Source organism: Motacilla alba, chromosome 3 (genome assembly GCF_015832195.1).
Source record: "Motacilla alba alba isolate MOTALB_02 chromosome 3, Motacilla_alba_V1.0_pri, whole genome shotgun sequence".
Classification (NCBI taxonomy): domain Eukaryota; kingdom Metazoa; phylum Chordata; class Aves; order Passeriformes; family Motacillidae; genus Motacilla; species Motacilla alba.
The window spans coordinates 4,244,683-4,261,446 of record NC_052018.1 but is presented as its reverse complement, the minus strand read 5'-3'; the positions used below and the strand labels follow the sequence as shown (position 1 = coordinate 4,261,446).

The 16,764-nt window shown below is 45.8% G+C and overlaps 2 protein-coding genes across 2 annotated transcripts; one reads left to right on the top strand and one right to left on the bottom strand.

Moving 5' to 3' along the window:
• The first annotated feature begins 626 nt into the window (after positions 1-626).
• Positions 627-2,306, top strand: IL17A (interleukin 17A). The gene is made up of 3 exons (XM_038133047.1): positions 627-653; positions 1,150-1,394; positions 2,069-2,306. Exons 1-3 carry the CDS (start codon positions 627-629, stop codon positions 2,304-2,306), a joined length of 510 nt encoding a protein of 169 aa, XP_037988975.1.
• An 8,282-nt stretch (positions 2,307-10,588) lies between these two features.
• LOC119699440 (interleukin-17F-like) lies at positions 10,589-13,115 on the bottom strand. Its single transcript, XM_038132935.1, has 3 exons — positions 13,030-13,115; positions 11,917-12,137; positions 10,589-10,866 (listed from the first exon to the last, which is right to left on the bottom strand). Exons 1-3 carry the CDS (start codon positions 13,051-13,053, stop codon positions 10,629-10,631), a joined length of 483 nt encoding a protein of 160 aa, XP_037988863.1. The 5' UTR covers positions 13,054-13,115; the 3' UTR covers positions 10,589-10,628.
• Between the last annotated feature and the right edge of the window lie 3,649 nt (positions 13,116-16,764).

The window sequence follows — 16,764 nt, the reverse complement described above, 5'->3', positions numbered from 1 at the left end:
ACTGACTTTTGGGAGCTCAGTATCACCAAGCATTCTGATCAACACTGAGCTATCACACCTGAGGTTTAACTGTGAATAGAAGTAGCCCAGTTCGAGGAGAATTGAGCTTCAGCAAGGACATTGCTCCTCAGGCACCAAGAAAAATTACAGCCCATGGGAAGAATATGAGAGCAATTTGATGGTGGCCAGCTGTCCAACATCTGCCCAGTCTGGGGTGAAAAGACATCAGACCAACCAAGGAGCAAACAGATCCAAACCTGTGCTAGCGACATTTGGGTTTGATACCTACAGCATCCCAATTTAAAATTGAATACTTTGCACCCACAAATTTGCAATGTTTGTGGTTTTGTCACCATTTGAGTGACATGGCTGAAGGAATGACATCATCTACAGATCTAAGATATATCCTGTATTCCACCTGTGTTAATGGAACCTATACACATACACTTCTTAATTTAGGTTATGGTCAGAAACCACAGTTAAGGCTGGGGGAAAAAACACCTACTCCACATTATTTAGCACAGCCCAGAAACCCTTATAAAAGGTCCAGCAGCAGATGTGCCCAGACACCTTCAACTCTCCAGAGCCCCGGACAAGCATCAGAAGCAACAAGAGAAGGAAGGAAGATGTCTCCAACTTTCTGCGCTTCCCTGGTAAGAACTTGAATTCTGAGTTTATTTTCCCCCAGTTTGACATATTTAAATACTAATAGATGGAATAGGGATCTGCACCCACTTTTAAAGTGCTTGTTTAAATCCTTAATAATTAAAAAAACTAAAATGTGAGAATGCTCATGGGGCAGCAATGAGACTGTACATCAGTGACATGGAGCTCCCACAGCATTTTCTAAGGCAAGAAATACATTGAAAACTCAGCCTTAGAGTGTCTTTCTTTCTGTTATACCCTTTCTGCTGTCTTCTGTATTATATTGTTTTTCTATAATTTAACATTAGAACCAGATTAAAACTGGGTGTATATATAACTGTCAGCACTGTGAGAATCAGTTAATGAGAACAAAAGTGGATGTGACATATGGCACATTTTTCCATAATTACTCCAACATGAAGTAGGGGCTTTAACCACCAGTTAGGCTGACTGTGGATAAATTTCACACTTGTCTTGGGTCCTAAATATACCAATTCTCTCCAGCTCAGACCCCTGCTCCTCATGCTGCTGGCCGTGCTGTCAGCCAGCAGTCCTGCCCAGGGGAAGGTGATCAAGCCTGGGCTCAAGCCAGGGAATCTCTTCAAGCAAGCATCTGCTGGATGCCTCACCCAAAAAGACTCAAAATTCCCCCAAACTGTCAGAGTCAACCTCAGCATCAGCAGCACGAACCAGGACACCAAAACCAGTCCAGATGTCAGCAGCCGCTCTCTGGCTCCATGGGATTACAGGTATGATCCTTGTCCCTATGGCGTGGAAAAACACTGGATTCCCTGGCCAAGAAAAATGCTTTTATCTCTATTTTCAGTGCTTCACAGTTGAGAGATTTTTGGAAATATGAGGGTATCCACGGCTGTTTAATCATTTTTGAAAGAGAACCAGTACAGAAAGCAGCACAATAAAACCCCACATGGCGTGGGCAATATACAGAAGGCAAAGCAAAATACTTTTATAATTTAATAATTTATTTGTATACTGGGGCAAGCTTTATCTTCTAAAGCTTTCTTTACATAAAACATCATTAAAAATACCTCAGAGGGTTAATAATGCACCAAATTAAACAGTGGTGGAACACCAACATTTCACGTTTTGGGGAGGAACTGGAGGATTTAGGGTCTGTTAGTTGGAGTAACATGTTGGAAAGCTCAAATAATTTCTGATAAGTCTTTCAAAGTCAGTGCCAGCTGAAAGCAAATCCTTTGCAAAGGCAGTTGCATGCAGCCATACATTTAAAACTATCCAGTATTTAGTTACTTACATTTTATTTTGGAAAAACCTGCTGTCTTGGAGAATCCCCCCATAGGCAATACCCCCCAGGATGTACAGGTTCCCGAGCAGGGAGCCCAGAGTCATCCAGACTCTCCTGCCTTTGGATTCAAACATTCCCTTTCTTGCCAACCCCCAGGATCGACGAGGACCACGACCGCTTCCCGCGGCTGATCGCGGACGCGGAGTGCCGCCACACCCGGTGCGTGACTCCGGAGGGGCAGCTGGACCACAGCCTCAACTCCGTGCCCATCATGCAGGAGATCCTGGTCCTGCGCAGGGAGCAGAGGGGCTGCCAGCAGTCCTACAGGCTGGAGAAGAAAAAAATCACCGTGGGATGCACATGTGTCACCCCCTTGGTCCAGCACCAGGCCTGAAAGGAGCTGGAGGTGCAAGAGCAAGGAGCCACGGGGAATTTCCTTGCATGGAAGGGGCCTCCAAAAAGCTGAATCAAGCCATAAAATTTGTCAAGAATACATCAGAATATATTGAAAATTAATCATCTCAATTAAAAACAATGTTTTCCCCCAAAATCTTGAACTCCACAAATTCAGAATCCAGACGCCTTCATGTCTCAGGCTGAAAAGTAATGGGAACTCTTCCCATCCTTAGTTTACACTTTGAAATGTCTATTTATATAAATCTATTTATGCTGGTGGAAAACATGGTAATAATGTATTATCCTAATATATATATATTAAGTATTAAGGTAACATTTATTTATCGTATATATTTTTTAAGTATTAAGGTAACATTTATTTATCTTCATGTAATAAAAAAAAAAAAAAGTGAAAATCTCCTTGGTATTCTTTCTTTCTAAAGGAATGTTCCTAATAAGACAAGAAATCACTCTATCATGACTATAAAAGAGATTTACATGATGTTAAAGCCTCAAGTTCTCTTGATAACATCTACCTCAGCAGCAGTAGAATGTAAAGCCCATGGAAAAAAAAAATAAATAGGGAAAACACCATTTTTCCAATAGAGAAGCTAAGATAACTGGAAAAAAGTATCTCTAAAGGGGAATCAAAGACATTAAAGACAGACGAGCAAAAAAAGAAATTTCTGCTGGGTAATTACCCAGTTATCCACCTAATTATCCAAATGGAAAAGGATTTGTAAAGATGGATTCAACAAAACACTTTGAATGCTTCTTTGGGGGAAAGAAACTCCCTCCCCCTAAAACAGCAAGTGCATTTCCACTGCTGGGCTCTAACTTCACTCCAAAATCACCTGTGAATCTCAGCCCAGCCCATTTCAGCTCGTTTACGCGGAGCAGAGACACCACCTGGGTACACTGGGAGACGCTCACGAGAGTCAGGTGGGTGACTGAAGCAATTAACCACATCTGGCTGATTGCAGTCGTGGTTTTTCTCTGTGTTCGTGTCTGTCCAACACGTTTTCAGCTCTTCAAATGTGGAGCACCCTGATGCAGCGCTTCAGCCGCGGTTGGATGGCGCTTGCGTGGGTGGGTGTCTGGCACAGCAGGTGGGTTTATTTAAAGCACACTTGGGTTAAAAGTGCCCCAGTGAACATGTTCCACGGTTCAGAGGGCAAGGCTGGCTGGTGAAGATGTGAATGTTTTGTTTGCTGCCGTCTCGGGGAGGTGTGGCCCTGCTGAGGCGCTGGCAAAGTGCCACTGGCAAATGCAACAGCAAATACAGAGCTTGTAGAGGCACGGAGCTCAGGGCTGAGAGTCTCTAACCAGAGGGAACCTCCTCTCAGGTGAAAGCATCTTCTCCAGATCCAGCTGCGATCATCCCAACCTTTGCTACTGGGTTTTTTTCCCTCCAGCTGTTCCAGTGAGACCAAACCCTCCCTAACCTACTCCAGGTGGGTCAGCCTGTAACCTAAACCCACAGCACAGCCACACCATTCCCTGACCTGGCAGACAAACACTGGGCCAAGGAAACATTGATTAACTCAGACTGACACAATACCTGCAATCACAACAATGAACTCCTGTCCACACCTTCAAATATTTATATAACTTTGCCTAAACATAGGAATCTAGGACTGTGTGTGATCCTAACTTAGCTAGTTTCTGACCTTATCTCCAGTTATTCTTCCTTAAGGTCTTCTGCAGGTCCTGAAGTTTAACCCAGCTGACTGTCCCACAAGTATTAAGCAAGATTGGTCTTAAAAAAAAAAAAAAACAACAAAAACAAAAAAAACCTAAAACAAAAAGCATCAAGCAACACTCATCCTTCAAGGTTTTCAAAGATTTATATAAGTATTAGTCCAGGAAGATTGAAACAGAACTGATTTCCTTGTCGTTTAGATAATCTCTTAATATCCTACCACTCCTAGAAGGAGTTTTGTCAAATTATCTGCAATTAGCCCAAGTAACTTCCAACAGTTAAAATCACAGAAACTCCAACCCTTTCTTCCCTGGAAGTCATGTGCCACTAGCTAGAGTTAGCACATTGTAGTGGGGACTGGAAAATGCTGATAGAGCTATGCTGAGGTGGAAAAACTCAGAACCAGGTCAGAAAAAGATGACACAGCTGGAGCATGGAAAAGCCAACAGCTTTCTGCTGACAAACTTCACAGATCAGCATCATCGTGGAATGGTTTGGGTTGGAAGGACCTTAAAGGTCATTTAGTTCCAACCCCCTGCCATGGGCAGGGACACCTTCCCCTACCCCAGGTTGCTCCAAGCCCCATCCAACCTGGCTTTAGTGAAGATACACCTCCCTTGCAAAAAATCCAGCATGATTTTTGTTGAACCATTTACCAACCCAGCCAAATCTGAGCCTTAGGACAGAATCACTTTTATTTATTTGGACAACTCTGCTCACACCTACAGGCTGCTTGCGTACTTTACATGTTCCTGCAGAAGCATTTAATGGGTTAATTAATAAGCTGGATTTATAGGGCCAAAGAACTATTTTTTTTCCTACTACAAGTTCTCTCCTAACTCCTGGTACCATGAGCCAAGAGATTTTCCTTCCTGATTTCCTTCCTTGCTGTGCTCAGTTAGAAAGGTGCAGAATACTCCCAAACCATTGCATCCTGACAAGGGTGACCTCATCAGTGTCCTTATTCTTCTACAGTCAATAATGACCACAATGAGACACCAAAGAGAGTGGAGCTCCTCTTTCACCCATGCACAGCTCTCATCAGTTTGAAGTTCAACAGGTAAAGATTGTTCTTCCTTGTTTTCAAGAGTTTCAGTGCGAATTTCTGCTAATTTGATGCTCTTAAATGATATTGTCATTGGAGGGAGGGGGGCGGAATTGCTGCAAAACTCTCTCCAAGATAAAAGTTTCCTGTCCAGCACTGCTCCCCATCTCAGTTTCATGTCAGTTTGCAAAACCTGAGCAGCAGTGTCTCGGCAACCTGTGCGTAAAACCCACCAGAAAGGGGAGTTTGAAATTGGATTTTTGCAGATAATCATGCTCATCATTGCCACTTATCAAAGCAATCTGGATGGAAACCAGATGCTTCTAAAAGGTGCTGCAGATTCAGCTGTAATGAGGGCCAAGAACACAAGTTTCAGAAGTCTAAAGTAAAAAGCCACCATAGGGTCGAGTTAGAGAGGAGATAAACCATCTCTGTTCATTTACCAGAACTGGGAATCTTGATCACGATACAAATATACTGTGCTTACTAAGAATGCAGATAAACAGAAACATGATGGTTTGTACTGATTTTACTCACTCATAGAAAGCTGTGCCCAGAAAACAGTCTTTTGTCAGTCTATGAGCCCCAAAGAGCGTCAAACATATTTTTAGTATTTTGTTGAAGTTATAGGAAAAGGTAGAGAAGCTGAGACACTTTTCTGAAGAATGAATAAACAATTGCACCAAAAGCAAGAAGGGATTCCTCTGAAGAGCTGAGGACTTGAACCTGCTGCCCCTATCTAGCCCTAGAGGTATGGGGAATAATTAGAAAATATGAAAAATTGTTTTAATCCTAGAAGGGACCCAGAAGGATCACTGAAGTCCAGCTCCTGGAACTCCTCTTTGTGAGCAGCAAAGGCAGAAAGTGTAGTTTGTGTCTGGTGCTGAGCCTGGCTGGCATCTTCTCATCTCCTGACACCCAGCACCAGCCCATCCCATCCCCACCAACAGCTCTGGCTCTGCTAAGTGGTACTAGACAATCACAGACATTTTAAGCAGGTCTGAGATTTTTTTTGTCACTGCCTTTTAACAGTGCTGTAGAAAATGCAGAATCAGCCCGCTCATTCTTCTCCAGCACGAGGTTAAAAATAATATCAAAGAAGGAAAAGGGAGAAGGAGATGGAGGCAAAAGGAGATTGTGGCATCATAGAATGGTTTGGGTTGGAAAAGACATTAAAGATCATCTCATTCCATCCTCCTGCCATGGGCAGGGACACCTTCCACTATCCCAGGTTGCTCCAAGCCCCATCCAAGCTGGCCTTGGACACTTCCAGGGATGGAACAGCCACAGGTTCCCTCTGCCACTGCCTCACCGCCCTCACAGGGAAGGTCAAGGAAAGTCTCCTGTTTTGGGGGTGATGGTGACACAGGAACAGGTTTCTGGTCTGGTCTCTCAGGCCATCTCTAGAACCTGCAGCTGATACAGAAATTCATCCTATCATCTGTACCCATCATGTCGGCATTAATCCACAGATCCCCACAAGACTGATCAGAAAATTGCTCATCACCTTAAAATTCTGCCTGTAATGTCAAACTCCCAATAAACCACATGGGCTTTCCAGCCATTAACCCTCTCCCTTACCAAACAGATAATTCTTGGTTTTTTTCAACCTTTTCACTTGCAGCCTTTGCATTCTTTACATATTTAATTTTGTAACACTTTCCAAAGCAGTGATTTTTGTGGAATAGTTTGCCATGACCTGCAGTCCCTTTGAGCACTCCTAGGAGCACCTGCCTGTGGTCAGGGGTCCAAAGAGGCCTGAGATGCTTTCTGGTCAACACATCCACAGGTCACAGCACAGGTCTGGGAGGAGGCATCTACCTGTGCTGGGTCACTGCTGTGCCCCCCAGCCCACGGTAATGCAGGGGGCTCTGCACTGTGCTCTACCCAACATCCCACAGGAGCTGCCACACCAGGATCAGCTGCCAGAACACACAGCCAAGGCGAGCAGTGAGCAAAAAAAAACAAAGGTAGGAGGTTAGGGAGAGGAAATCAGAAGAGAAAAGGAATAGGAAAGGCCACGAGGCTCAGATACCAACCTGTGACTGGAGGCTGCTTAGCCCAGCAGGTTACAAGAATACACTGGCACTGCTGCTGCACCTCCAGCTGTGTCTTCTCCTCCTGGTAAAACAGCCCAACCCCTGGAGGCTGCTCCAAACCCCATTGCAGAGCCAGAGATGCCCAGCTGGGCACCCAGGGGCCACTGCTGCAAAGGGAACAAACCAAGCAAAGCCTTTAGCAAAGGCTGTGAATTGCACTTGCTCTCGGTGCTGATATGACTGTGCTGTTTATAAGAAGCTAAAATTTGTTTGCCGTGTTCACTGATTCATAGAATCACAGGGTGGTTTATGTTGGAAGGGACCTTAAAGATCATCTAGTTCCAAACCCCAAATTAATAGATTGCTGGCAGCAAAAACCAGCACCCAAAAAATAACCAGGCTTGTATTTACAAGCTGCTGCACTCTAAGAACGATGCCATTAGGAGGAAACAAACCCCACGTACAAGCAATGCCTCCCTGAGTGGCGTGTGGTTTGCAGTTGAGAGCTCTGCCTGCAAAACCTCATGACCCATGGGTGAAACTTCCTTAATTAGCCATCTATGTATTTTCCTAATTAGCTACTTCATTATCCATCCAGTTGGGACCACTCTTGGGGTAAGCTGGGGGGCGTTTAGGAGCATCAGCACAGGATGATGCCACGAACCCAGTGTCAAAGTAATTATGACTGAGAGGAGAAATGCAGGGTAGTTTTCTCCCTGAAAAACAAGTGAGGGCAGCCCCACAAGGCAGGTTTGTGGAGAGAAGTAGGTCAGGAGTAAGAAGCGGGTTGCGATTTCCTGGTCAGCGGTTACTGAGAGAGGAGAGCGGGAGACGCCTCCCTGGGCTGGCTCTGCACCACATGAAGAGCTCGGTGGTCATAATGAAACAGCTGCTGCCACAAACGGGGGCAGAGGCTCCTAACTGAATGAGAAGGGCACCCACGGATGGTTTGAGTGGCTCCCAGTGACCCACGGGGCACAGAACACACCCGACTCAACACAGAGCACCAGAGGAGGTGAGAGCCTGGATGAGAGATGTGGGAATTCAGGCGGCTCTTCAAAATGCAGTTTGCTGTATCCAAGATGTTACAACAGTTCAAGGCTGTGAGTGACAGAGCCAGCACCTACAGCTGTCAGCTCCAGCTGTAGACAAGCCTAAAGACCCCTTAATTTTGGTTGCAATGCATTATATACTTTGCCGAGCATCTTAATACATAAGAACCAATCTATGCCTCTACTTTTACCTATAGCCTATCATAACTACTGTAATTACCATATTCATGTTAGTATTCTCCAATCACAAAATGTTAGTATGTTATAGTTTAAGCTAAAAGTTGTTTTTCATTTTCCATGCAGTGGAAAATTCTGAGACCTTTTTTCTACTTGCAACATCGGCAGTCTTGTTCGCCTGGGGAGTCTTTTTTGCTTGGTAAAAACATCTTCTGTTTGAGGTGGGTTTATAGTTTGCTCTAAGCCATTAAAAACCCCTTCTAACTAACATAACGTTTGCCTTCTTAGTTATCCAGTAAGACTGGCTCAGCAATTCTTTTCTTCTGTATCAAAACTTGCTTTCATTTCTATTCCTTCTTCAGATTCGACATTCAAAAAAATATTTCTGCCAAGCACACATATCTGTTAAACTTTCTTGTCAAACTTTCATCCGTCCCATCAAGAGGAGACTTCATAGAATCATAGAATCACAGAATTGTGGAATGTTTTGGGTTGGAAGGGAACTCAAAGACCATCTCATTCCATCCCCTGCCACCTTCCGCTATCCCAGGCGGCCCAAAGCCCTGTCCAACCTGATCTTGATTCATTTAGACCCAACAACTCGCCTGGCCCACCCTGGGGAGGAAACCCAGGGTCTACCTGCACGAGGTGGATCTGATTTAAAGTGGTTTCTGTGCAGTCAGAATGAAATACTAGAATGCTTGTGTGGGTTTGTCCTGATTCAAATGTAAAAGGAAACGCAGGCTTAAAACCTCCTGCAGCAGAAACCAAAGCAGAGGTCTGAGAGCCTGGCTCAGCTCTGGATGAAAAAGGAGCAATGTCAAAAAAAGCAATATTGCATTAATGTGATAAAACATTAGATAGTTATAGGATCATGCAATATCCTGAGAGACACACAAGGATCACCCAGACCAACTCCTGAGCAGTGAGCTGTGCCAGGCTGTGCTCCTTGTGCAGCTCAGGGAGGAAAAGGACAATTCCTCATTTCCTAAGGCAGGACACCTCAGCCCAGCAGGAAGCCATGCCCTGCAGGTCCAGTTCCTGGTTCCTTGAATCGAGGGATCCTCATCCACCACTTTAATCCCAGCCCCTGTGAATTACCTGGCTGGGGAGCAGTGAGGTGAAGCCATCTGACATCTCCCTGCATTCCTGCTCAGCCAACCATTCAGCTGGGGGAGGAGAGGGTTGTTTATAGGAATGAAAGCTTGCCTGGAGGAGGATAGAACAGACCTTTCCCAGCTCCAATGAACCATCCCAAACTCTGGCTGCAGCCCTGGAATGTGACATCTCCCATCTCTTTTCCCACCATCCCTAGAGACCATCCCAGAAATCTAAAAAACCTCATTCCATTGCCACCACTGCCTGCAGAACCTCCCTTCACTGCTTTCAGACTCTTCTTTGTGTCTTTTCATCTATTTAGGCTGCAAGTTCTCTTCTGCTCCCTCTTACTCATCTCACTGCACAGGAAAATACCCAATCTGTGCCGAAATCTCTCAGTGCTACTGCAGCACAAACCCATTCTCTGTGTCTGTTGTCATTCTGAACTACCATGAAAAAACATTTTTTAAAAATAAAATATTATTTTTATTCAGCAGATAAGTTATTGAATAAATACATATTAAATTTATCAATATTTTTTATACTCTGAGCACACACAGAGCCATAAATACAGCCATAAATAGAAGACATAAATAGAAATATAGATATCTGTTGGTTCTTCACCGTTTTAGCACTCAACAAGTGGAACCAATTACCTCCCAAAATGTTTTGCAATAAATCAATTGCAGCAGTGACATAAACCCAGACTGTGGTGACAATCAGGCCTGGTGGCACCAATGTCTGACTGACACCAGTAATATCTCAGTGAGCAGGGATGGCCAGAGAAGGGAAATGGGATAGGGATGAAGAAGGGAGGGAGAAGGTGCAGGATGAGGAATTTTTTGTGGCAGTGCTGGTGGACAGGTATTCAATAAGGGCAATTTAGTGCCAAGGACAACTTCGGAAATTATAATTAATTTGGTTCATCAAACTGATATAAACCCCAATGAAAAATAAGTTTTTAAAGAGCACTGCTTTCCCCTCTCACTGCTTAGGGCCACAAACAAAACTCTTCCTCCCCTCCACCACCAGCTACCAACGATCCCCATCCTGAAATCCATAAATTAACAACAGCAAGAATCGTGACTTTCAGGAGAAAATTTGCTCAGATTTGGAAGGGGAATGATAATGATGTGTTGATTCCACCAGAAGGATTTTTATGGGAATTCCTTCCTCTTCCCAACGCCGCCTGCCCTGGTGGCTGCTGCTAGGACTGGTGCTGGATGACGGGGGTGACACAGGTGCAGCCCACGGTGACAATTCTCTTCTCCAGGCGGTAGGAGGGCACGCAGCCGCGCTGCTCCCGCCGCAGCACCAGGATCTCCTGCTTGATGGGCACCGAGTTGAGGCTGTGGTCCTCCTGCCCCAGGGGGCTCACACAGCCCGACAGGCGGCACCGGGCGTCCGCGATCACCCGCGGGAAGCGGTCGGGATCCTCGTCCAGCCTGGGAACGGGGACACAAAACTGATTTAAGCACTTGGATGTCGTGGTTTGGTAGGATCTTCTTGTTTATATCTCCATCATCTTATCTAGCTTGTGCTTTCTCACTGTGAGACACACGGGATTTCCTTATCCTCAAGGGTTTCACAATGATTTCCTAGAAATGGATTCAGCACTGGCAGGGTAATATTGCTGTACCTTTCTTTAGGAGCTGAGGAATAGAGTGGAGCTGGGTTAAATAATACAGAACTCACAACTGGCCTATTCATTTTTGTTTGGTTTTAATTTCAGCATTGGGATGTTTCTGTTAGGAAAATGTGAAATGTCAATATACTCACATCATTCTTTTCCTAGAGGAATAATTAACTCCATTATTATTTCAACCCCATGCAGCACTACAAGCTTGGGGCAGAGGGGTTAGAAAGCTGCTCAGGGGAGCTGGGGAAGGGTCTGGAGCACCAAAAGCAGCTGAGGGAGCTGGGAAAGGGGCTCAGCCTGGAGAAAAGGAGGCTCAGAGGGGATCTTCTGGCCCTGCACAGCTCCCTGACAGGAGGGGACAGCCAGGGGGGTCAGGCTCTGCTCACAGGGAACAGGGACAAGAGGAAACAGCCTCAAGTTGCTCCAGGGGATGTTTAAATTGTTTATTAAGGAAAATTTCTTCTCTGAAAGGGTTGTTAAGGCCTGGCACAACTGCCCAGGGAGGTGGTGGAATCACCATCCCTGGAGGGCTTTAAAAGCCACGTGCATGTGGCACTTAGGGACACAGGTCAGCGGTGGCCTTGGCAGTGCTGGGGGAATGGTTGGACTCGAAGACCTCAGAGGGCTTTTCCAGCCTCAATGATTCTGTGATTGATAAAGGCTGACAAGATGACTAGAAACCATTCCAGTGATAGCCCCTTGCACTGCAAAGAGTTTCTCTTGAAGAAACCTCAACCAACCTCAGAACCATATTCATGGGACTCTGGGCATACACTGAGAAGGAACCACATCACCACAAAAAACCATCTGTGGTGTGGCACAGCCCTCACAATTTAGAGAGCAACTGAACAGTTACCTGTAATCCCAAGGAGCGAGAGACCTGTTCCTGACATCATGGACCATCCCAAAGGCATGATCTGAGTTGCTGATCCGAATGTCAACGTTCACTGTTGTGGGGAATTTGGGATCCTTTTGGTTCAGGCAACCTTCCCTCAGCCTTGCAGAGGCACCAGCCTTTCTGTGGGGTGAGCTCCTCACAGTGAGGGCTAAAACCAGCACCAAAACCAGTGATCTGAACTGGGAGAGAGAAAGGTGTGGTTAGTTCTGCCCGGTCGGGAAAGAGAAAGCACCAAGAGCCAAGTCTTGGTTAGAATGGACCATCCTCATACATTTATATTTGTGTGAAATGGGCCAAGATGAGCACATAGCAAAATGATGTTAATAAAACTCATCATAACTGATGCTAAACTATGATTTAAATTCCAGTTCATAGTTGATTCTGCACCAAGAAGAGCATCTGCCCAACCAGCTATAACATCCTACTCTGTGGTCACACAGCACCATCTTTTCATCTAAAAATTGGGGTAAGGACTCAGCTGACCCCTGTGACTAAGCTTAAAACCTTGCCCAGCCATGGCTTTCTCAGGACAGTAAAAACTGGCCACCCACAGCCATCCGCTGAAAATAGCCCTTTTCCCAAGAAAATCTGGGATTCTTGGGCCATTTCCAGTAGGCAAAGTTTTAGTAAATAATAGAACCATGGAATATCCTAAATAGAAAGGGAATCACAAGGATCATTAAGTCCAGTTCCTAAAAAGAAGACAAAATAAATGCAGGGCTTTTAAGAAAATCACAGGAGCTGACAGTGCTGCAAATGCTACCCAGGTTGAAACTCAAATGCGTAGGTATCCACAGTGAAATTTCAGCAGTTTTGATAACATGTTGTCTGCAAAAAGGACTCTGCCAATCCCACATCAGCAGTGCTGATGAGTGAGAAATAAATAAATAATGGATAGTCCATCACACCCTTGTCACTCAATCACCAAGCACCTGCATCAGACACACCCAGCATCCCATTCAGCTCCCAGCAAGATTAAAAGGGTTTTCTGCACAAATCAGGGGATCTGCACCCTGCTTTCTCTCTTGCAGCAAATACACCTTATCCTTTATTTCAGATATGAGTACTTACCCCATCAGAGCGGCTGAAAGCCATGGTAAGCTCCCTGCTGCTTTGGGTGGATGTTAGGGTGACAGGACAAGAGAATTCTCCTTCCCTGAGACCCTTTCAACCCTGCTTGTGTCTCAAAGCCAGTTGTGCTCTCCATTTTATAGCAAAGCTTGAGGCACTGCCACCCTTTCCATTGCAGCACAGCTGGCTTACCTGACCCGAGGTTAGGAGCTGATATTGCAATTTTTAGCCCACTTCCTCCCATCTACCTCCAAAAAAGGGAAGGGCAAATACTACTACCAGCATCCCAAATCAGCCAATAGCATTTATTTAGGCAGATCAAGAGATAAGAAAAGAAAAAAAAATTGTTTAGGCAGATTTTTTTTTCACTCCTTTCCACCCCCCTCTTTCTAATAATAGAGTTCTTTCACCACAAACTCGTGTGGATGCACTTCCACGTGCCTCAAACAAGCCCAACAGCAGAAATCAGCGAGCTGCAAAGTCAGGCACCCAGCAGGGGTTTCAAAATGAGGGCAGGACATGGAACTTCACCATTTAATCCCCCCCTTCAACTGCACGATCCACACCCACCCCGTCTTAGGGATCCCTGTGTCCAGCAGGGACCGGGCAGGGGAAGATTAAGTGCCATGGGGAATTCCTTCTGGGGGATATCAGGGCACCAGGAGCTGGGATGCCTTCCCTGCTGTGGTGACACATTGTGGAGAATTCTGAACGCTCATACACACCCTGTTAGGGCCCTGACCACCTTCCCCAGGAGCCCCATTCTAACTCAGCTTTGACTCCCAGTCCCTGCCTGAGCTGTGCTGTTGGAATATTGGTCTCTTGTCCCTTCTCTGGCCCTGTAAACTGGGTGCACCTAGGAGCAGCATTTCTCCTGGCTGGGCTCCTTGGACATACATGGTGGTGAATGGAGCTGGAGCACAAGGAGGGGCCCAGATTTATGGAATAATCTGGAGCTAGTCCACCTTGGTATTTTTAGCCTTCCCACACACACAGTATCTTACTGATCCACCTTTATCCTTTCCTTTGCACACTTTGCTCCTGCTCCTGTACATCCCATAAGTCTTGCACAACCCCAAAACACTCTAATAAATCCCATGGCCCTGTAGCCAGCAAGGCGGTGTAAGGAAAGCCTTTCCTGACTTGTCTGGTGGGACTCTTGTGGGATATGGTGGGACTTGGGTTGACCATCATCCTTGAACAGCCCTGAAAGAGCTGGGTCAGAAGCTTCATTTGAATTCCTCCACCTGGTCCTGATCCTTTGTGCCCATGGAAGATTTAATCCCTCTCAATCACACAATCCTCACTTAATAATTAATAGGAGAGGCAGGCATGAAAATGGAAGTGGAAACAGGATTCTGCAGCCTGTGATCCAGAAAGGAGCAGCCAACTGGAAAGTTGGTGCATGTGGTATTTCCCTGGAGCACCAGCAGGTCTCTTTGGGAGTAAAAGCTACTTTTATTGCAGAAAAAAAAAAAACAAACCCACATAACAACTTGATGAAGCTTATTTGTGGAGAAAAGCCCTGAGAGAAACCTTTCCCAAAGCTATGTAGCCAAGCTGGAAGCAAAGGACTAAAGTGTAGGACTCTTCACACAAATTCATCTTCAGTCATCCAGCAAATCAACAGATTCATGACATTTTCAGTCCTACAAAAAAAAAAAATCAGAAACCTCTTGCAAATTCACAGAACTTTCCAGGAGAAGGGACTTGTGGTGCCTGCTCTGTCACCTCTCTTGAATCACAGCAGCAGAAATCTCCAGTGACTGATGCTTTACATCACTGCAGGATGTTGTCATGACTTTGTGGTCTGGTTCAACCGCCAGCTCAGAGCCCAGCCACTCTCCTCCTGTACATTTGTCACATTTCAGGGTACCCAGTCCACCTGAGGCAACTCCAGTGCTGTGACACACGTTCCTATTCTGACTGTCCCGAATATTCGCCAGCACATCTACTGAGATGCGACACAGAGCGTGGAGGAGCAAGAGAGGGTAAAATTACCAGAAATCCACTTTTTTTAGCCCAGAAGCTGACCTCCTTTTTTTCCCCCTGAGCGTTCACCGTGAAAGGAAAGGGCACTGCCATGAAAATGGGTTGGATTGTGCAGGAACAGGGTTGAGTGGAAATGGTTACGTGTGATGAAACAATGACATCACACCAAACACCAGTTATGAACCCCCCCACACCAATTTCCACTCACTTTTTGTGTCTTCAGCAGCTTGTAACTTCAGCAGGGATTCCCTCTTTGACCCAGAATTTCCTACAATTGAACTGGAAGTTCACAAAAAAAAAAAATCCATCAAAAAGAGGCCACCAAACATGAATCATCACAAAGGAGGAAAAATACTTTTATTCCTAGAATCACAGAATGACTCTGGTAGGAAGGGACATTAAAGATCCTACAGTTCCAATCCCCTGCCATGGGCAGGGGCACCTTTCACTACCCCAGGCTGCTCCAAACCCTGGCCTTGGACACTTCCAGGGATCCAGGGGCAGCCACAGCTTCTCTGGGCAACCTGTACCAGGGCCTCCCCACCCTCACAGGGAAGATATTTTTTCCTTATAGATAGGAATATGAAGTTATATCAAAAAGCTTTTCCTTCTCACACATCAAGGGCTTGGAGCAGGGATGGGGACTTGGAGATAAAAGAGTATTTTAATTCCACTTCCAAGAACTCCTCTACTCTTGAGTTCCTATAGGGAAACAGCACTGTTTGCACGGCAGGACATGTTACACACTTAGGTTCAGGTTGTCATGGATGATTGAATCAGAGAGTAATATGGGTTGGAAAGAACCTCACAGACCAGCCAGTCCCACCCCCTGCCATGGACACCTTCCACAAGACCAGGTGCTCAGAGGACCTTCCACAGCCTGCAGCAGCTCAAGGCTGAAATCACAGCCTCCGAAATCTCCTGATGACAGGGTCAAATAAAAATTTCAGCTGCAGCACGGGACATGGCTTGTACTTCCAGAAGATTGCTCCTGCCCCTCCAGCCACCTTTGGCAGTTTTTCCCTGGTCGACAAAGACTCCTCTCCCAATTGCAAAGGATGCACGGAGGCGGCCAACAGCACATGGGGGATGGGAGTCACCCACAGCCTACAGCCCCGGGCTACAGGATAGGGAATGAACCAGATTTCTCTACCCTGGAGCTCCTCCTGGTGTCCTCTCACGGGAAATTCAGTGTTAGTGGTTCCTCAGCTGTAAGGGCAGGGAAAACACAAAATCATGGAATTATGGAATGGGCAGGACACCTTCCACTAGCCCAGGTTGCTCCAAGATGTACCCAACCTGGCCTTGGACACTTTCAGGGATTCAGGGGCCTCCCCACCCTCATAAGAAAAAGAATTCTTCCCACTATCCGATCTATCCCTGTCCTCTGGCAGTGGGAAGCAATTCCCCTCGTCCTGTCCCTTCATCCTTTGTCCCAAGTCCCTCTCCAGCTCTCTTGGGAACCCTTTAGGCACTGGAAGGGGGTCTTAAGTCTCTCCAGGCTTTACAATCCCAGTTCCCCCATCCCATTTCCAGAAAAGAGGATGTGTGTTTAACTTTCACCAGTTTTTGCAGTTTTGAGCCAGACCTTGCCTGAAGGTCCAAGGTTGCTCTGTACAGCACAATACACCCACCCAGAGATCTTTACGCTGCAAACATGCAAAATCCCTTCCAACCCTGCTGTCATGGCTGTGTTGCATGAGAGGAGCTCCAAAATTTGGCATTTGGAGCTCATCATGCAGC